The 22,233-nt window shown below is 32.4% G+C and overlaps 2 protein-coding genes across 2 annotated transcripts; one reads left to right on the top strand and one right to left on the bottom strand.

The window, feature by feature from the left end:
* Window positions 1-2,385: 2,385 nt before the first annotated feature.
* Window positions 2,386-4,532, bottom strand: LOC113717549 (nudix hydrolase 17, mitochondrial). Its single transcript, XM_027242281.2, has 5 exons — window positions 3,999-4,532; window positions 3,620-3,725; window positions 3,385-3,468; window positions 3,100-3,228; window positions 2,386-2,752 (listed from the first exon to the last, which is right to left on the bottom strand). The coding sequence occupies exons 1-5, from the start codon at window positions 4,070-4,072 to the stop codon at window positions 2,618-2,620; spliced, it is 528 nt and encodes a 175-aa protein (XP_027098082.1). The 5' UTR covers window positions 4,073-4,532; the 3' UTR covers window positions 2,386-2,617.
* An 8,823-nt stretch (window positions 4,533-13,355) lies between these two features.
* LOC113718520 (methylesterase 10-like) lies at window positions 13,356-15,690 on the top strand. Its single transcript, XM_027243421.1, has 4 exons — window positions 13,356-13,368; window positions 13,922-14,208; window positions 14,308-14,442; window positions 15,517-15,690. The coding sequence occupies exons 1-4, from the start codon at window positions 13,356-13,358 to the stop codon at window positions 15,688-15,690; spliced, it is 609 nt and encodes a 202-aa protein (XP_027099222.1).
* Window positions 15,691-22,233: the final 6,543 nt, after the last annotated feature.

The following is a 22,233-nucleotide window of genomic DNA, read 5'->3' as shown; positions in this document are numbered from 1 at the left end:
ATTTTATCCATCGTAGTTGATGTGAGATTTCTCTTTCGTCGACGCAAAGTTGTTGGAACTGTTCCAATTCTTGTGCGGGACCGTTGTGGCGTCCTTTTTGTTTTGTTAGCAGATGTTTCCTCCTTTGCAATCTTGTGAGTTTGAAATTTAGGCATTGTTGACATGCCTGTAAACGGCCATGTTCTATTATGAAGTTAATTTGAGAGGTTCGAGAAGGAAGTTGATTGGAAGGGTTTTAAGAGTAATTCTCAAAAGTAGTACCAAGTATATTGTTGCTCCGTGGTAGTTGGAAAAGATCATGTGCTATCTTCAATTCCGTTGAATTAGGGGCTATCTTTATTCTCGTCAATGCTCTTCAACTCACTGGAAAATGGGAATCAGTAGTAGTACCACAACCATCTGACGCACGGGTAAGTGGAAACAGTTTTAATGTAAGTGGAAGTTAAATTTTTGTTTGAGGGGACGTGGGAGTGTTAGTTGAAGTTAACTCCTTATTTGAGGGAAACGTGGGGATGTAATGTGCCCATGATATTTTTTACGAAATAAGATAAATGTGAAATGCTAGGAAAATAGAGTTGAGAGTGGGAAGGGTTGTGGAGGCTTGTTCCTAAAAATCCCTTCTCAAATTTATATAGATATAGATTACTAATAGAAAGCCAAGACCTGGCCACAATAGAACGTTATAGGTCAACCAATGTAAGATGTGTTTTCTAGGTTCCCTTCTCATAATCAATGTGGGATATCCCAGAATGCTGTAAAGGATTTAGCTCATAAACCGGATCAGAAAGTGAACTTTAACAAATTAAAATTTAATTTTTAACGTAAAATATTAAAGATTTAATAAGCATGAAAATTTAAAATTATATAGCATGGTTTTTTTTTTTAACAGACGGCAACAGTTAGTCTAACTTAAACCTACTCTTACTCTAACCTACACTAGAGGAGGAGAGGTCCAACGGGATCTGGAGAAACTGACGAGAATGGATTTAGAAGAAGCCATTTGTGACATATTGATGGAAAGTAGAGGTGACAAATCAACCCACTTAATTAAATTTACCCATACCCGCCCATGAATAGATGGATATGTGTATCTTAAATTTTTGTATATGAGTATAAATGGGTTACCCAATAATACCCATTTAATAAATGGGTATTATTGGGTAACCCATCAAACCCAATTAATCCATTTAGAATTCTCTTCCCCTAAATCTCTACTTTTTCCCCACCCATTTTTTTTTTCAAATTTTTCATTTTGTCGTGATGTTAACTACTTTTGTTTCATTATTATTATTATTTGTTGGTTTTATTTTATTATTTTATTTTCTCTTAGTTTGTTAACTTACTCATTTTTCGGCATTACCAATTTATGATAAATTTTAGCCTCTTTTCTTATCTTTCTAAAATGAAATTTTAAATTTATATATGAAAAAAATGTCAAATTTTTTGGATTAAATTTTTATATTAACTTTTATAGTACTTAGTTCAAATTTTTATATTCTTATTATTCAATTATTAAATAATATGTAATTTTGTGAAATAGAGTATAAATGAAAAAAAATTGGTAATTAGGCTTATTGAACATTATAAGTAAATATTTAAAACTAATAATGGGTACAAAGAGCAGTATAAATTGATAACTTAGTTTGCAAAAATGAATTTAAATGAATTTACAAAAAATTAAAATAAATGGGTTATAAATGGGTAATTGGGTTACCCAATTCATTTTTTGACTTACCCATTTATACCCATCTAATTAAATAGGTATAAATGGGTTGACTCACTTATACCCATTACCCATTTTACCCAACCCAAACCCGCCCAAGTCACCCATTTTAACACCTTTAATGGAAAGTAATGTTTGAATTCTTGACTTTCCACTCTACCAAGACTTAAAGTTTTTGACGGTGGCCAACAGTCTAAAGTGACCAATGGGTGCACTATGATTTTTAGATTTACAATTTTTTAAGGGAGAAAAACTTTTTTTTTTTTTTGAAACTTGGGGGCGGTGGACCCTCCCCGTCCTGCATAATTCCTTCTATGATTTTGGCTTCAAGTTCAAGAAACAACCTTTTATTTTGCTGCAATGTTGAACTCTCTGCACTCGAGTGGGATCAATGAGGAGCAGGAGTAAGAGTAGGGTAGTGATGAACAAATTAAATTTCACCTTAATCGAAAACAGTTTTGCATTTTAGCTCTGAACTCTGTAGTCTGATAGATATTAGAGAGACTCTGAAATTAAGAATTGGTTGATTGATCATGTCAATTTCGAAGAAGGTTCTGAAAAGGAATAATCTAAATCTCCATCCTGTCCATTCTGCCTGCTATGTTTTCATCAATTGAATTCAAAACGAATACGGGGAGTCCAAATACAGCAATTGCAATGAATGGAGCAGAAACATGCAGGCACAATTTGAGTAAATTTCGAACCAATTCATCATCATTTGTAATTAGGTACATCGTTGACCAAAAACAGAAAAGACGAAGAAGAAACTTCAAAAATTAGAAATTGAGTGCATTGGTCATCCTCCGTTGGGGATTCCATGGGCTAACTGATCATGTTCCTCAAGGATCCTATATACAAAAAAAGCTAATTAATTAACCAAATAAAAACTAATTTCTAGAGTAGGGATTTAGCTGGAAGGTCTTGCTGCTGATCTTCAAGCTCCTCCAACAGAAGCCTATTAACAAATTTATCTAATGCTTCTTTCATCCACCAATGCTTACAAACTTCTCTAGCTTCAGCCACTGTCATCTGCATTCATCAGAACAAACTCTGTAAGTACTGAAACTGTTTTGCACTTAGTATTTACATGACTATTTCAAGAAATATATGCAGGTGTATATGAGTAGTGTTTTGTAGTTCGATTATAGTAATTATAAGTGGCCAAAATCTTGTATATACTTGAACAATTACGAGAATTATATATAAAAAAAAATGTCATAGCAAGACAGATTTTAATTATTTTTTCAACTATTTTATCTATATATCATGCTGGAAAATGGCATGAATGAGGGAGATGTTTCTGAGCAGTTGCTTTTCAAGATTTTGTAATAGCCAAAAGAAGAAGTCTAAAGAGTGGTCAATGAGGTGCTGCTTACCCATACTCTTTTCCGGACATTTTGTTCAGGCCATAGATCAAGTTGTTCTGTGACCAGCAAAGGAAACATGTAACCTTCATGGTAGGTTCCTTGGCTTTTGCTCTTGAATCCCCATATACCTAATTCATCCTGCAATAATGAATATCATCGATTTAATATCTATTCAAGAAATAATCCAGTCAAGATAATCTTTTATTTTCGTTTTTCGGCAGATTAATTAAGATGTACTTAATTAATACTAAACCAGGCCAAAGTGACTTATGGAATGAAGTTTATAATACTAACCTCAACATTTCCAAGAACACCAGCTTCTTCGAGTGATTCCCGACAGGCAGCTTCAATTAGGGATTCATCAAGTTCCCAACCTCCCTGGTTTTTCACATTGTCAAATACGTTAGTTCAATAATCATCATGTCAAAAATACTCATCTACAAGATTTTATGATCAGATTATAGTTCTTCGATATACCAACTTAAATTAATGAAATCAACAAGGTCTTGCATTTATTTCTTGTTATTACCTTGGGAAACATCATCCCTTGACCATTTTGTGAACTGATAACAAGGACCTCTACTTGATTGTTCACCTTATCTTTTTCTTGCCCCTTAAATCTATATGGGATACACCTGCAAATAGAAATCATGTCAACAAACTAGTTACAGCAATTTCTAACAAATAATCATTTTTTTTAGAGAAAAGAACCTGCACATAAACACAGGTAGAAGATTCTTTATCCATACAAATATGGTTCAAAACTGACACTCGAGAGAAATTTCGAAGAATCCATTGTTTTCTTCAATATTATTTACGTCTGTTTTCCCATTTACGGGCCCTTTAGAACGTGAAAAGTTACAACCATTGTAAAACATCGACAAATAAGAAAGGCGAAATGATCATACCCAACAACGAGACGACGACCTTTGTCGTTGTACCTCTGCAAATGCCTTCCCGTTCGAGAAACCAAACAAACCATCTGATTAATATGTCCGAGTTACCGCAAATCTTGCAATCAAATATGAGCAAAGAACTAAGGAAAATATGCTACCCAATTGCTCGAGAAATGTGGGCTAAAGAGATTCTGAAAAAATGCACGTTAAAAAATATTATTGACAATACGCAAGAAAGCCACCAGCAAAATCATCTGTATGTACATATAAATGGGGAGATAAAAAGGGATGGAAATTGGATAAGAAAGAAGACCAAGTTGGGTATTTATTCCCTTCGATGCTAAGAAATGTTCAAGAAGAAGAAAGACTGGATCAAAATGGTGGGCGTTTCAGCTGTGCCTAGGATGATTACTAAGAAGAGGAAAGAAAGTGTTTTGTTTTGGTTGAAGAAAGAATGGATCAAAATGGTGGGCGTTTCAGCTGTGCCTAGGATTATTAAGAAGAGGAAAGAAAGCGTCTGTTTTGGTTATTGGTATGGTCTAAGATACACGGTGGAAGCGTGGACATAAAGGAACCCAAGAGGAACCCTTCCATTTATAAACACAGACCGCGTCATGACTCGCGTCTCCATCCCCAAACATGATCCGAGCCGTTCAAGTCGCATTCTCTATGCTTCTTTGTTGTTTCTCCTAACAACTATTTATTAGTTGTTTTTTAGCTTGCCTCAACCGACAACAGAAGGTTTTGCAGTAGTTTCGCGTTCTTTTTCTCTTCTTGAATGCAGACTCCAAGCTCTTACAAGAGAGAACAGCAAAAGGTAAAAAGGAATATCGAAAAGATAATCACCCAACTAATCTTTGTAATAAGTCTACGGTAAAAAGTAAAAAGGAAGATCGAAAAGACAATCACCCAACTAATCATCATAACAGCTAGACCTACAATCGTGTTAGTATACCATTTTTTTTATACAATTATAATTTTTGTTAGTATTGAATCAATACTATTGATCCACAATATTTATTCAATGGGTATTATTAGTTAACTTATTTATACCTATAGATAAAAACTTAAGATATCCATATCCGTCTATTCATGGACGGGTATGGATAAATTTAGTTAAATGAATTTATTTGCCACCTATAGTATTGATCTGCAATATTCACCTAACAACTTATACCAACGAACAATATGGAACCCTATTTTGGATTGTGGACTACATACGCTCCAACTTAATTGTGCATCTAATTTTGTCCTTTTGTTTCATACACTTTGTGAATTCTCTATTTTGGTTCTTTAATTCCCTAGTTATTTCTCATCCCAAAATGCCAACAAACATAATTTCAAAAAAGTTTACACGAAGCCAGATGCATATATAAAGTATGATATGGATGCCTGTTATTTTGAACTTACATGCAGGTGTTACTATATAGCCATAATATTTTATTCCGAGCTATTATTCTAGTTAATTGGTCTGATCCAAAATTAAAAAAAAAATTGATCAAATTTTATCAGTTCACATTCGTAAACCCTTGGATTCAATGTCACGAAGGTAATGTTTTTGGAACAATGTGATAGATTCAATGGATGCCTCAGACACTCTTGCTTCCGCGGTTGTCCTTTTACGATGGCAGCTGTTGTATTGTTTATTCATTGGGTCAATATCGTATTACTATTGTAATCGCATTAAATAGTGTTCTGGTTTCAATTAAATTGTTCTTATTCCCATATGGTCAATTTAAGAATAACGTGTAGTATTTAACTAAGTATTTATTATCCAACAGCAAAAAATGCCAAGATCTTGATTAGACAGTATGTAGTTCAGACACGTAGGTTCCTAGGATGCTGCGTGTACGAATATGAAAACAGAATATAACACGAACAACGTATAATCTCTTACTAACCTCTTTTATGTTTTTTTTTGTTTTTTTTTGTATTGGCACCTGCTATTAATAAAAAAAAAAGATTTTTTTTTTGAGACGGTTGAAAAAGCCCATGATGAATAAAACTCATTATTGCAAATTAGTTTTGATTAACAGCTAATTTTTTCAAGAAAACTTTTGATATTTCAGTTTCCAATTATTCGTGGATAAGCAGCTAGCCAAGAATAATTATCCACGAAGAATAATGCACTGGAATAATAACTGTGAAATATGCTTAAATAAATTAATAATGCAATTTCCCACGAATTTTAAGCTGAAATTCATTTTTGCTCATTTTTTAGAGGTAATGAGTTAATTCAGGCTAAAATGGTTTGTATTGTGATCAAAGGATATTATTGTTTAACACTAGTCTAAAATTAGGAAGACTTCAGTGTAGAAGAATATCATGACTTTGAAAGTAGAAAAATAAGTCCTAGTACATTTATTACTTGTATCTCGGTTATTTTTCCAACCGTGAGCATTTTTTGGACTCTTTCACTCTGCAGAAGAATTTGAATTTCCTCAAAATAGAAAAATAGACTGAAAAGTACTCTATTTTTTTTCCTATCATGATTGGAATTTTCACAGAACAAAAGTACAAAATTTTTTTATAAGCAGATTGTTCACGGCAAAATCTAGTCTAGAGTCTTCAGTCTTCAGTCTTGAATACACACCAATTAAGGGTTGTTTCACACACGTAATTAAAAAACAAAGAAAAGAAAATGACGTTTACTAGAAGAAAGATCTCATCCTATTAAAAGTAGGAAGGATTCTGAAGATTTAAGTGAGTATATTGTAACATCTTCGTTTCAGTTTTTACTTGTAAACACAATCAATTGGTAAAAGAAATACAGATCATAAAGAAAATGTTTCAGAGACTATTTCTCAAATATAAAAGTTGGCAAAAACTAATTTCCTCTAAAATCTCCATTTACCTTTTCCTTTCAGTGGCAAGTCAAGCAGACATTAATTGTTACTTGTTAGATATAAAGATAATCTAATTAATATATGAAAGCTGTGGAAAAATGAGCATGCTTAGCACTTATTAAATTTTTAAGAATGTGAAGTTAAATTGCACTGAAAGTGGTTGAATCAAAGGAAGGCGATAAATAGCTGTTTATTAAAAATTCATGAATCATAATTATTATGATTATGATTAACACATTAACGATAATCAATTTTTGTTAAAACCCATAGAGTGTTAGGGTTACTAATATTCAAGCATGGATTTTGCATTTTTTCCTTTTTCCTCCCACTTTTTTTTCTTTTTTTTTTTTCAGTACTCTCTCTGTTTCTTCTAGTATTTTTTTTTGACTTCTTTATTTTTAACCTAAAATATGATATTTATGATAAGTAAACATTAATTCTGAACTAAAAACTAATTATACACAAAACCTATAAAATGGGCTTACTATACCTATTATCTCATCCGATTATTCTGAGTAAAATATAGAAAAACCCCTTGAAATTAAGCGAACATACAAAAAAGTCCCTTATAGTTTCAAAACATACACATACCTCGTGGTTTGAACTCGTCTAAATTAATGGGTTTGAAATACACGCCTTTCTTTTGAGAGTATTTATATTGGAAACAAACAAATTTTTAATTGATATACATATTATACCCTTGGAGTTATTTACAGAAAAGTCCCATGTGGTTAAGCAAACCTATAGAAAAGTCTCTTATGATTTCAAATCATACAATTCAATATCTTATGGTTTGAACGAATGTGAAAATTTGACAAAAATCATTTAAATTAACGAGTTTGAGGTTGCTTGACATGGAAAATAATTTTTTAAATCAAATTTTTAGCTAATATACCTATTAAACCCCTTATAACTCATACAATTTTCAAAAACTACCCAAAACTCCCAAATAAAACTCTCCTTATTTCTATACATAAAATAAATAAATAAAAATAAATTTTCAAATAAAACTCACCTTATTTCTATTTGCAAAATAAATAAATAAAAACTTCCAAATTCAACTTACCCTATTCCTATGCACAAAATAAATAAATAAAAGTAACATGTAATCATAGGGTGCTTTTCCGTAGGTTGGCTTAATCACAGGGAATTTTTTCGTACGTTTGCTTAATAGGATCGTTGTTAGAAGGTCATTTATTGCTTATATATATTAGGGTACTCGTGTCATTTCGTCCGCCTTCGTTAGTTTTGACGATTTTCATTACTGTTTCAAATTATTTCAAACCATGAGGGGTCAAAATGTATTATTTGAAACCATAATGGGTTTTTCCATAAATTAGCTTAATCACAAGAGGCTTTTTTGTATTTTATCCGATTATTCTTAACCAAACTATAAGAATCACTATGATTAACTTTAAAAGTCATTCCTTGGTATGAAACTCACTTACCAAACACGAATACTACATTTAGATAGCAACTTAAATGTACATTCCAATTTCCACAGGACGGCCGGTAGGAAGAAAGGAAGGAAAAATTCCATCTATGACAAAATTAGAACTGCTCTAAGACAGTGACGATTGGAATCAAGACCTAAACTTTTCTCACAAGTCATTCTTTTCAACCTTATATGAAAGAGAAGATTCATTAAGGCTTCTTCTGATGGCATCAAATCGAGGGAAAAGGGACTTCGCCATGTGCTTTGAATATAGTAAACACATCTCTTTCCAATTCGTCTAGACATTATCCATCTCCACCTGTCTACCAATTAGAAAATTTAGCAAGTCATAGAACCAATAATTTCTAGTAAAAACTGGCCGTATAAACAAAATATTTCTAGAAAAAAATCACAACGGATGTTAATTCAACCACGTGCCAGAAGGAGACACTCATTTGTACAGGCTTCTGTATTTTCTTTCCTTTTTCTTAATTCACACCTGCAAGAATATACTTTCAAGTGGAATCTAGATTAAATTCCAATTCCACATGTTGAAAACATTTTGTACTACAATATTCAGCAAGATACACGATTATCTTCTAGTTCGTCTAAAATAGTCCACTTGGGATGCCCTAACTTAGAGAACTCAATATTGTTTGTTACATAGACCCTTTCTTAGTTTTAATAGTTGTATCTTTGAACCTTGTAATATATACCGTCAAAAAAAAAAAACACACACACACACACACACACAAAACACGTACTCATCCTAATTTTTCTTAAAAACTCCGGATTTCTAATTAAAAAGAATTCTTCAGATACCCATCTTTATTTTTCTTTCTAATTCAAAAAATACGTAAGAAAATTGTTACTCACGCCTACAGAAGTTGGAGTAGTTTAATGTTTTATGCAAATGTGATCCTTATGTCAAGATGATGTAATTTTGGATAAGTGCCAACCAAATTAAATCCTAGAGTTAAAATTCTACTCACAAAAAGTGTATAATTTCTTTCGTAGAAAAATGTAATTTTAAATGTTCAAATTAAGTTTGACCTGTTAAGATTGCTTTCAAAAAATTAATCTTATTTTAAGACATCTAAAAAGATGAGGTATGATATTGACATTGGAATGAAGAATACTAAGTTACAGCGTGGTTTTGGAACTCAAACTTATTTTCCCCCCTCTGTATGTAGAGGAAAAGATGTCACAGCACCCTTAAAAGTAAAATTATAGCTTTGTAATTTAAAAGTAAAAATCAATGATACCCACAGAAAAAGCAAGCAGTATATGTTGTTTTATATAGACTAGAATTCAGTAGCCCAAAACAAAGAAGAATCCAGCCCTCCATACTTTTATATCCAGGACATGGTGCTGGACGGTGACTTCTTCTGACTGGCAACTTTTTTTTTTTTTTTTTTGAGGAAATTCCAACTTGCAACTTGATAACAACCACCAAAATGAAACATTAATCATTAATGCCTACGAATTGCAAGCCAAATACTACGTTGGATTAACCCAAAAAAGAAGAAAGAAAATAGAGCAGCTATTGGACCATAGACTTGATATCAGCCACATAATACCCAAAGGAAAGGAAAAGTACTGCAAGCAAGAATAGCTGCCCCTCCCCCCATCTCCAAGTTTTAGAAAGTTAAAAAATTTCAAATATATTGTTTATAAGTTTAAACTCTTGCCTCTGAAAAGCAAAAAATATTTTAAGTCATATGATTAAGTTTAGATATACTAAACTTCACCCTCTCAAGGTAAAATTCTTTTACGATTATGTAAGATTTCTTTAAAATAACAAAGTTTGAATTATGACCAATAACATTTTGAGTCTTGAAAATGCCTCAAATAAGTTTCTAAATATATTCTTTCTCTTGTTTTCAAGCCATTGATTTAGGCACAAAGTTATCACATTAGAAAAATTCTAAACAATTTATAAAATTCTAAATTTATCCGAAAATATTTTGTTATAAAGAAAGTTACTTTTACGTTTTCGAAAACACCTCAAATGAGTTTGTAAACATATGTTTAGATATTGTGTCTGTTTCTGATATTCAAGTCTTTGGCCTATACAAATAAATTTAGAAAGTTCAAAATTCTTAAAATTAATGAAAACACCTTACATTGAACGAAATAATATTTTTAGCTTGAAGCACCTTAAAAATACTCTTAGATTGTAATATTTTGTACCTTAAAAATACCTATTGATATAATTTTTTCTCTTAGAACTATATTTTCACACTATATGCCTTTATTTTCAGCCTTTAGTAATATAAGTTCACTTTTGGAAAAATAATAGGATAATACAAGGACAATTTTCTCAATATATTTTTTTGAATTGAGTTGATAATATGTTACAATAAGTTGAAAATAAGGGATGTAAGTGAGAGTTCTCAAAGTTCAAGAGTATTAAATGATAATTTCACAAACCATAGGGGAGGCTTCTGAAATTATCCCAAATAAAATTCCTTCTATGATTATGTACGATTTCTTCAAAAGAACAAATTTTGAATTATGACCAATAATTCCTTCCTTTCTTTTCAAATTCTAATCCTTTACTTGAACATGTTAAGTTTGCACGAGCACACAGTTCAATGTACGAAGAAATATTTCTCCACTGCAAAATAAGTGATTAGGAATTGTCTTTCACTCCCGACCTTGAAGATGGTCAACCCACGTGTGGCAGAAAAGTTGTCCAGCTCCGCCCACAACCTGAGAAATTTTGAGTCACTAATTTGTCCATACATTGTCTATCTTCCAATAAATCCAAATCCAGAAGACTGTTCTATGCAAACAATAATAGAGCAGTTGAAGATTAAGCTTTTCTAGTATTCTTTACTGGTCTGTGGGTTTGTTGGTTTCCCTCCTCGAAGAATACATTGCATATGACTGCTTGAAAATTATGAAGAATGTGTGTGGCTGATCATGATTCAGAATGCAATCAGATTTGGAAGTTCCGTGGGGATCTCTTAAGCATCTCAAAATTGAAAATAGTAACATATCAGTAGTATTTTACACATAATTCAGACGGAGAAAGAACGTTCTCTTTCACATATGAAAATCAAAAGGCTTTGGATTCAACATATTCTCTTCTAGTCATTTAGTACGTTGCATTCATGATATAAGAATTGAGGGATTCAAAGCCTCACGAGCTGAATTCTATCCAGTTCAAACCGACTTGTGTAATTCTTACTACATTTGGTGTAAATTGGTACAGTTTTAATTTAATCGTCAACTTAGTCATATGAGTCAACAAATTTAAATTTACATCTAAGATATACAAATTTATATAAAAAATTGTAAGAACTACACGAATAAATTTGAACTGAATAGAATTCAACTTGTGTGCCTCCGTTTCCGGAACTGAGAGGCAAACGTAAGCATGTTTAGAAGTTTTGGAGTGGATTTGCTCACTAGGTGGATAATTATTGTTAGGGTGAAACCTCTCTTCTAGTTTTAGCAAAGTCAAGAACCTCCTCTCTTGATTCAGACCTCCACTTATTTGTTAGGTAACAAGGAAAAAACTTTTCTAGCACTTTTTTAAGGGAAGTAAATGAATTAGTTTTGTCATAAATTCAAGTGAATGTCCCCAAAATGCCCTTACAATGACGTAAATAAATATTAAATATTTCAAAACAATTATAAAAAGGGATAGAGCTAGTTTATCTTTTTTTATAAATTAAAATCAAAATGCTTTTTTCTATCTTAGCTTTCCAAGTTGATGTCTAATTCTATTATCTAATATTCACATAGATATTAGTAGCAATTTTGCAGTTTTAAAAGATTTGATAAATGTACCATTGGAAGTTTTATTTTGATAGATGAAAATTAAAAGCCTGAAATAAAAATCACATTTGCAGGAAGTTTTCAATTTTTGTGAATATAACTCTCCTTTTCTTCCTTTTAGGAAAGAATAAAAACTCTTTTTTTCCATATAATTTTGTAATCAAGAGAGGAGATCCCCAAATGTTGCAGAAAACAGAGGAGAGATTTATTTAATTTTTCCTTTTTTATTTTGTTTAATTACATGAAACAAAGGCCTCTAAGGACGGGCCAAAACACCTCGTCTAAGTTGATGAAACCCAATGACTAAGACCCAGTGCGAGAAGTCTAAAAGAAGTGCTCAAACCCAACACAAGAGAACTCGGCCAACTATGTGTTTATTGGGCATGAATCCCACCCACTTCTTGCTTCCCTCTGGATGTTTTGTGGCAGATGGCAAACTCCTTTGTTCGTTTAATTTCTCTTTTTTATTTCATTTTTTTCCCTCACAAAGACGAGTTCGTTCCATTATACTAAATAATTTTAGCTACTTTGCAAGTAGTATGTATCGTATCTTATTTTGATTGATGTTTTTTCATTTTGTTTTGATAATGTCATTACTTTTTTATTCAATTTAAAATGTCAAATAAATGTCTACAATTTAAAACTTTTTCAAAAAAAAAAATGTATTTTACACTTGCTACCGTCAAACAATGACTGTTTCAAAGCCAGACCATTACTTAACGACACACTTTACTGGGGAGGAATGAGTTGAGCTGTTCGGCGAGAAAGAGTGTAAATGAGAGACCCTGTGTTCGAGTCCTCTCATTTGCACTGTAATAAAAAAAAAAAAATGACACGCTTTATAATGTTCACATGTATATGTTTATATGTGAAAACCAAAATAATTAATGCAGATAAAATTAATTTAGTCAACTAATCAACGTAGGCATAGGTGGATTTGTAATTTAGTCAACCTTCTCTTTTTTTTTTTCCTCTTTTTGATGGCAAATCGCATAATCGGAGGGAGAGATGTAAATTTTAAATGTTATCAAATAAAATAATAAAGAATAAGGAATATATACCAAGCCTTCGATACAAGAATGATGCATCATTAAAAAATAAATAAGGAATACTGCTTCCTTACAGAAATTGAACCTTGTTATCTTCTTATAAAGATAAAGGTGGAAGTTGGCATCTCCGGACCAAGAAATTGAACGAATACATGATTTTATTTTGTTACCTTCTTACAAGAAGGATGCTGGATTGCGAATTCTAATTGAACCACCTGAATCTGTTAGGGAGGTTTGGAATTTTGATGTAATGGGGATATCTTGTAATGAGCCTTTGGCCATCTAACGTATTTTTAAAAAATGGAGAAATACATGATTTTATTTTGTTACAAAGTCAAATGAAGAAATTCTAGACGAAGCTTCAAAATTTCAAACATAAAACTCGAAGAAATGGTGATTGGATTATGTAAAAGTATAATAGCGCTTTACCACTTGGCCAATTAATTACCTCCTTTTGTCTAAAAAAGAAACATAAAATGGACTATTCTTTGCTCCATACATGACTTGTCAATTGTCATTTTGTACTTATCATATCCAACTATGGCTAATTGGAGCCAAATTTATCCAAATTTTTTATTATAAAAAAAAATCCGATCATAGTTAATATTCTCCAATCAAAATTTTTTTTTTTTTGTTTTCCCACTGTCTCAAATTCTACAAAGCAATCACCCAACCCTTCATCAGAGGAAATCCAATTTTCACAAAGATCAAAATATCAAATGGAAAGGACACGAAAAAACCATTTTGTTCTTGTTCATGGGATTTGCCATGGTGGTTGGAGGTGACACAAACTTGTTACATTGTAAAAATTGGCAGGTCATCAAGTCACTGCATTGGACCTTGGTGCATGTGGAGTTCATCCCAAAAGGATTGAAGAGATTGCTTCAATGTCTGATTATGTGAAGCCATTGATGGATTTCATGGCCTCCCTATCTGATGAAGAAAAGTTTGCGTTGGTTGGCCACAGTTATGGTGGCCTATGCATTTCTCTTGCCATGCAGAGTTTTCCTCGAAAGATTTCAGTGGCTGTTTTTGTTTCAGCATATTTGCCCCATTTCAAAGAACCGCCAGTAGTTTTTATTCAAGAGGTGGTCAATGAGAACGTAACAAAATTTGCTTATTCTTTTGTGTTACCGTCACCTACTGAGCAAGAGTTTTTTTTTTTTGTGGTAGTTTTGACGTTTGAATATTTTGGATTGCAGTATTTGAAGAGAACCCCAATGGAGGCTGTTATGGGCGGCAAGTTTACATTTGATCAAGGTGATGGAAATCTGCCAAACTCAGTTGTCCTTGGTTCAGATTACATTGCAAAAATGTATCAACCCTGTGCAATAGAGGTATTAATCCCTTATCATTAATTTTAACTGTCGTCCGAATTAATTCCAATAAAAGCCCTCTAAATCATGTGAAATGCAGGAATCAACGCTTCCAAAAATTCATTTTCTTTTTAATTTCTCCGTCCATATTTTTTCTTCCAATCACCTTAAACATTAATTAATCCGTCATCGGTTTATTTGAATCAACTTTATTTTTATCCCTCTTACAAACTTTGTTAAGAGGATGGTCTTGCAAATTTGTGGTGCAAATGTGAAAGTGATCATTTCTCAATTGGAGATTTTAGGGTCAATTTACAGAATGTATATATTGATGCATAAAGGATTTATAATTTAAGTTGAAGGACTCAATCGAAACATTTGCATGTTATGGTGAATTAAAGAAAATATTTCTCCTTGCACTATGGTCAAATTATAATTTACTTTTTGTAAAGTCCCTACTAATTGATTGAAAGTGATCAGTTGCTCAGATAAATGACACGACCAATTAAACTTAACTACCAAACCAAATAATTTTTTGCACACTAGCTGTTGAAAAGTATACAAAGTACTAAAATTCTGGCTATTAAGCTGGTCGACTAATAGGTGGATGTCCAACCCACATAGTGCTACTGCCATAAGGTTAGAAATTTGACTCTCATCCGCCAATCCAATCAACTAAGGATCAAGAAAAGTAATAGAAACCATTTAAACACTGGTCAACTAAGTCATGATTAATTCCATTTAGAATTGTAGTTACAGATAGAAAAAGACTATGCAATTTGATAGAATGGTCACCTATATCGGCGTACAATGTATGTAAAAATAGAAGATCCCGTCTAAAGAAATTGTAACATTCAAAGATGTCAATCTTTAATCCAGAATGTAAAATTAATACAACAAATGTAGACATAAAATACAATAAATACAGATATTGATATGATGAATGCTGAAACAACACAGATGGTCACGATTTTATCTATCTTAACATGCCTTTGGTCACATCAGACTAATATGCTTGTATATACATTTTGCACGTTAGACTGAACTTTGATTTTATCGGTCGCGTTTCACTGATTAATTTACTTTTGCATGCAGGACATAGAATTAGCAAAGATGTTGGTCAGACCACATCCTTTCTTTATAGAGGACATGGCAAAGGAATCTTTGCTAACAGAAGAAAAGTATGGTTCAATTAAAAGGGACTTTGTGCTCTGCGAAGATGACCAAGTTGTTGGGGAAAGAATTTCAGAGGTTTATGATCGAACATAGCCCTCCTGAAGAGGTGAAGTCCATAGCTGGATCCGGTCGTATGATCATGCTGTCCAGAGCTCAGGAACTTTATCAGTATCTACAAGAAGTTGCTTAGAAATATGATTGAACTTGTCAGTCAAACAAAAAATGATGCTAATGAATCTAGTGGAAAACCAATTTTTTGTACTACCATACAACCACACTACTGGTCAGGATGAACTAGTGATCAATATTGGACTGTGTTGTCATGTTAGAGCAAACTTCAAGAAATGGTAAAAAGCAGAAAATTAACTTCGATATGTGTGACCCTTTCAAAAAATAACCATTGCCCCACCCAAAAAGAAGGGATAGTATCTATCGAGCCGCTAATTAAATGGATTGGACCCTCACAAATTAGAGATTCTACGCTTCAAATCATCTCTCTGGAATTTTGTCTCTAATCTGTCTTTATTTAACTATCACGTGTATTGTACTGCTGAATTTACTCCCACTGAATTTACTCCCAATAAAATTCTAAGAGTTATTGATTATTGGACATATCATAATAAAATTCTTAGAGTTATTAATCAATACACGTGACAATTAATTAGGGACAAAACAAATACGACAGAAATGAAATTCGAGATAGACGATTTCAAGGAAAAATTCTGGATTCAAATTCCCTGTCCCTTCCTCGTTTGTTAAGTCCCACCCTTCTCAAAAATTAAAAAGCCTGTCAGTCCCGGATTGAATCGGCATTAAGCATGTGTAGTCTCATTATCATCGGGCATCTGAAAAAAAAGGGATATGGGTCAGTCCGCCATTAGGCATGTGTAGTCTAATTATCATTGGGCATCAATCTGCAGCCGGGCTTGAAAGTTGAAACTGGGCTCTCTTGTCGAACATCTTTCTTCTTCTTGCTAGATTATCCAACGGTTAGAGACTATTCAGGGGAAAGGGAAAATAATTCATTTTATTTGCAGGAATTTATGATGCGTAAGGTTCTGGCGTAATTTCTTGTCATCACCTAATAAAAAAATTTCTCATGGATAGATCATAGAAGTTGATATACAATGGATTTTAATCTTCAAAAATATCCATAAGGCCTTGAATATTTTGCTAGTAGCTGTCATATTTCTTCTGGATTATTAATTCTGTAAAATCTGTCGATTCAATCAGATGGTTTGTGTTGAATAAATTTTTTTTGAAATTAAAAGTATTCGTTAGAGATTTTGAATTATCAATTGGATTCATTTATTCACATGATTTCCGAAGTGGTAAGTCCCTTCATTGAATGTACTCAGAAAATAAGAATAATGTGATTGAAGCTCCGCTCCTAGCTCCACATCCAGACGAAAGAGCATCAAATTTTTAAGATGGCTTCCCCTCTAGCATTCACTAGATAATGGACTTTTTTTTTTCTTATCTTTCCATTTCTCACGACGTGCTTTCTATCCCCAACTGTTAGGTATAAGATTTGAATTTTAAACTTAACAGTGAAAAAGATTCCAAGAGCCCTCCCTGATCACCAGGGCGATCCAGTGGTGTTAGATACTGGATTATTTAATAATGAATATGTTAGAAGAGTAATAGCAATTATACTAAATAAATGCATTGATGGTACAGAATTTGACATTGCGTTAATTGAAGTTTATCTGTTTTTCTCACAAATCTGAGTCTCATTCCCTGTTTGGTTGAACAATTAAGACAATTCATTAGCAACGTTATTAGGGATAATTACAGTCAAATTAATGAGTCAAAGTGGAGAAGAAATCTTCTGAGATTTGACACAGTCACTTATTGTTAGATAATCTACCAGGTGCAAAAGATAAGAGCAAGAATGGAATTAAGTTGCCAAACATCTTGGATGTCAATATCCTACCTTATATGGATTAGGATTTCATTGCTCTGCATTTTCATTGCTTGCGTTTGAGCTAACAAAACTTGTAAATCAATTATTATTGATTTATTTTAATTTGGGTTAACAAAAGATTAGGAACATATAGCAGCTGTATAAATAAGGGACAGAGGGAACAGAGACTATTTTGGGTACAGAGAATTTGAAGCCCGCAGAACAAAGCAGGGATTAGATTGCATGCCAAATAGAAAACTGTAAGAAGTTAAAGTTAATTATGTTATTTTAAGCATTACTTAAGTAGTTGCAACTTCTGATTTCTTAGGTAAACATTACTTCAATACGGCACTACTTTTTGGTCCTTGATATTTTTAAGGACACCAATGGCTTTGCAGCCTTTAGACTCTGCTTTTAATCGTTTTTTTTTTCGCCGTACTTCGCTCCAATCATTGAAGTAATTATTGGAAAAGACAGAGAACTTTTTTTTTCAAGGACTCAAATTTGTAAAGTTATAGAGTACTACGTAAATTGTCCCTTTTCATGTTTATACTTACAACTGAAGAAACGAAATGATTTTCAATAAACTTAGTGCATAAGCATCTAAAAGATGTATTCGAGAAACGGCCAACTATTATGCCAATTGTTCATTTTCAAAGTTCACACACTTTAGAAAAGCAAGGTAGAATCTATCACAGAAAATAATGCTCAATTATTGTCTAGGGTTAACTGTAGTAAAAGACCTGAAAAAATTATATATCTATAGAATTCAACCTAAAAGTACTCCAAAATTGAAATGATTTCACATAAATTTATTGATCATCAAATATTATATAAATTCTCGAAAAAAAAATATGAAGATATATGAACGGCTGATCGTACAAAATTTACAAATTCTTCTTTTAAGAAGTTCTTGAGGGGAATTGATCTACAACTTTCTAATTTCTATATGGTTTACACCATGTCATGAATATTTTATGGGTATTTCAAGGAGAAAACATGATTCAAAACCCACATAATAGAAGAAAGGCGTTGTTGTAGGAAGGCTTTTAAGGAAGCTCTAGCTTAGTTGTAGTAATTCCCAAGCATATTGCATAAGTTATGATTCCCAATTTGCTGGGTTTACAAGCAATATACAATTGTAAGACTACATGGTAATGAAAATTACCCTAAACGTATGTATAAAGAATTCTCAAATCTCCATAACCAAGTAGTAAGATTGGATTCAGCTGGAAGGCATCATTATGAATCTCCCTTGGACTCACAAGCAAAAGGGCAAATCTAGCAGAAAGTGATGTTTTAGCAAATCTTAGGTGACACATGTCAAAATAATCATGATTGCTTATCCAAAAAAATTATGAAACAATCAAGAACCAAGAATAATGCCTTTCAATGCAACAGAACTTGTGAATCTTGTGTATGTGATGTGTCACATGGGTCTCAGCACAAATTTATAGTATGTTTGGTTGAAATTTTTGGCATTGATCTTGTTCCATTATTGTTTGCTAGCAAGATGCTCTTCCAAAGTAAATTGCTCAATTTCTAGCTTACAGGCTTCTTTTTTTCATTATTTCCACAATAGCCCTTTTTCTCAAGTGACGCAATTGTTTTACTAGACAACATACAAAATTTTCTTGAGTTAAATTATGACAGTTGATAGGCTTTTTCGAGGGATAGATGACTGATGCAAACTTTTTCTAAAGTCTAACATATGCTACCCTTATTATATGTGATGTAGTGCTATTTTGATCATCAACACCGTCATAAAAAGAAACAAAGAAATGTAAAGAAATATATAAGAGAATAATCAAAACTAGATCTCTATGCTACCCAAAAGAGAAAAAAGGAAAAAAAAAACCAAGAGAAATCAACCTAGACTAATAAACGCTATGTTGTTCATGTTTGATTTCAATATTAGACGATTTATAGTGTTCTAGAACCCATAGTTAAGCATTTCAGTAACTCGAGCAGATGGTCACAAAGACAAATTTAAGTAACTCGTTAATCTTATGTTTTCTTACCTTTGACTGATCAATTGTTGAGCTAGCAAAATTTGATCAAGTTATACATTAATTTTGAACTAGGTATTAACCCTAAAACCCATGTACCCTGAAATGAATTTTTGTGAAATTCAAGTACTTGTAACCAAAAAAAAAGATAAAACTCCCAACAAATGATCAAGCGTGTGGATAAAATCTAAACGTGAATATGCTTAGGTCGACTACCCAATGGAAAGAGCACAAGTTGGTCGGAGGAGAAATAAAATCATGGCCACGTGGCAAGCAATCTGATTCTTCACGCATAAGCTGCCGTCAGCCGACCGTCAACAACCGTAACCGCCTGAACTAAAAGGTTTGTAACCTCTGCCGTTTGGCCACGTCATGATCCTTCATCGCAATCGTATAATTTTCCATCTTAGACACAATTAAATTGTCACCCCAAGTAATGGTCAGATTATCCAAAATGCCATTTATCATATAATGTTGCCAAACGCGTTGCGCGTGTCGGTATTTGGGGGATTTCTGGTCTGGTCAACCTGAATTCTCCATTATTAGAATGAATTAAAAAAAAAAAAATCAAATGTTGACCTCTTAAGATAAGATTCTCGATTTTTTGTGTTTTCTCTTTTGTAATCGAAATTAATGAAATTAAAGACGACTGTTCTAGAAATCTTTTTTGACTTAGAGAAATTTCTTGTTACCTTCTAGTTTTTGAGAAGTGAAAAAGGATCAAATTGGATAATATTGGCTAGTTTTTTCATTCTTTGGCCATCTTGGCCTACCACATTTGACCAACACAAGCAGTGAGGAGGCGAACATGAACACCAGATTTTTGTAATATTACCACAGATCACGTACTACTTCTGATGATTATCTAAGAAATATGTTCTTAGTTAAAAAAAAATTAAACTGGATTATGGCTTTAATTTTTTTTAGAAAGAATCCAATTTGATATAGGATTGATGTTTCGTAGGGTATCAGTGCAAACAGTCCGTAATAGATTTTGAATAAATCTTATATATGCTGACGTGTATATACTTTCATGGTCGAATATATAACACATTAATAAAATTTGAATTTTAAATTTAAATTCAGATGAGTTGTCATGTGTCCAATAGTGATAATGTATATACTGTCAGTGTATAAAAGATTAATTCATAAATTTAAGAGTAAATCTTATATACAGTATATACACTATTACTGTTAGATCCATGACATATGTGTAAAAGTTGAATTTTAAATTTAAATTTTGCACATTTATCATTCATCAAATACTATTAGTGTATATACACTGTCAGTTTAAGAAAAATTAATCCTAAATTTAATGCATGCTACATCTACAATGAGAAAAATTTTAATATTTAAATTCGTTTAGTGTAAATGTAAATTTTAGTGTTAATATAAAAAATTTACACTAATGGTAAGGAAAAAAATTTTATTCATATACAAGAGAAGTCACACTAGAGACCATGGCCCCGTTTGACAAGTGAGTTTTTTGGGTATTTGTCTAAAACTTTATTGTAACTTACTGTAGAAGTTTTTTAAAAATTTTTTGAAGTGTGTTTTTTTGAATATTTTGAAGTGTATAATTTAAAAATTTTGAAAAGTTTTTTGAGATTACTGTAGTTAAAGTTTTTAAAAAACTTGTAACAGACAAACTTGGCAAAAAACTTGTCTCATGTCTGCTAAGTATTAGGTGAAGAATCCTTCCTCTTTCAAAAAAAAAAATGGTGTAGAATCCTTCTTGTATTTATTTTCATGTACATAGACATGAGTCAAGAATCTAGCACTTTGAAGAATGGTCAATTGGATACACGAGACACCGGCCAAAAAGCTTTTTGATTAATTCGAATAAAGGAACCCTTATACTAAATGAGAATACGATTTAACAACAGTGATAAAAATAAATTAAAAAATAGCCCACTTTCTTTATTTTAGAAATTTTATATTTGTGTTCATCACTTAAAAATATCGTTTTTCAACACTTTTTAGGAGTTGACTCTTCGGTAAATTTATTAAAACTTTTGATCTTGTTTGATCCTTCCACACGGCTCTGAAAATTGAACTTCAAATTCCCGGCTAAACCAATTTGCCCAAAAACCCGTGTTTACATTTCACACTGATCCAGAAACAAAGAGTCATTGACTTTGTACAATGAAATGGACAGTTAGGCTGCATGGTTGGGCAAACCTTTGTGAGAAATAAAATCTGTTACTTCTGAAAAAAATCTTCATTTGACACCTTTTTTGTATTAAAAATGATCATGCAAATTAATTTCCCAACGTTAACATCAAATAGTGTGCATTTTGAAGACTTTCACATGCCTTCCTAACACTACTTAATGGGAGGAGGGGTTGGAACGGTTGTCGGACGGAAGGTTCATGGCCATGATTAGGTCAAAAAAATTTGTGCGGCTCAGATCACTCCTTGTAACTCGATTTTCACGTCGTGTGGGATCCATAAAAATATTGTTCTAGTGTTACTCGCTGTTGTTCGTGTACAAATGGTGTTACACCTTCCGGAACGGTTGCTCTGCCCCGGATCCCTACTTAATGTGATTGTAGAATCCATTGTGTACTTGCCGTGTAGTCATGATGCCTTGATGCTGTGTCCCTTCAAGAAAAGATATGGTAGTGATGGAGAGAAAGGGCATCTAAAAATTATTACTCTCAAAATTAAAATAACAACAGTGCTAAAATTATAGGTTAAATTCAAACTACTCTATCATAA

This window comes from Coffea arabica, chromosome 11e (genome assembly GCF_036785885.1).
Source record: "Coffea arabica cultivar ET-39 chromosome 11e, Coffea Arabica ET-39 HiFi, whole genome shotgun sequence".
Lineage (NCBI taxonomy): Eukaryota > Viridiplantae > Streptophyta > Magnoliopsida > Gentianales > Rubiaceae > Coffea > Coffea arabica.
The sequence above is the reverse complement of the archived record's forward strand: the minus strand, read 5'-3'. Positions and strand labels throughout refer to the sequence as shown.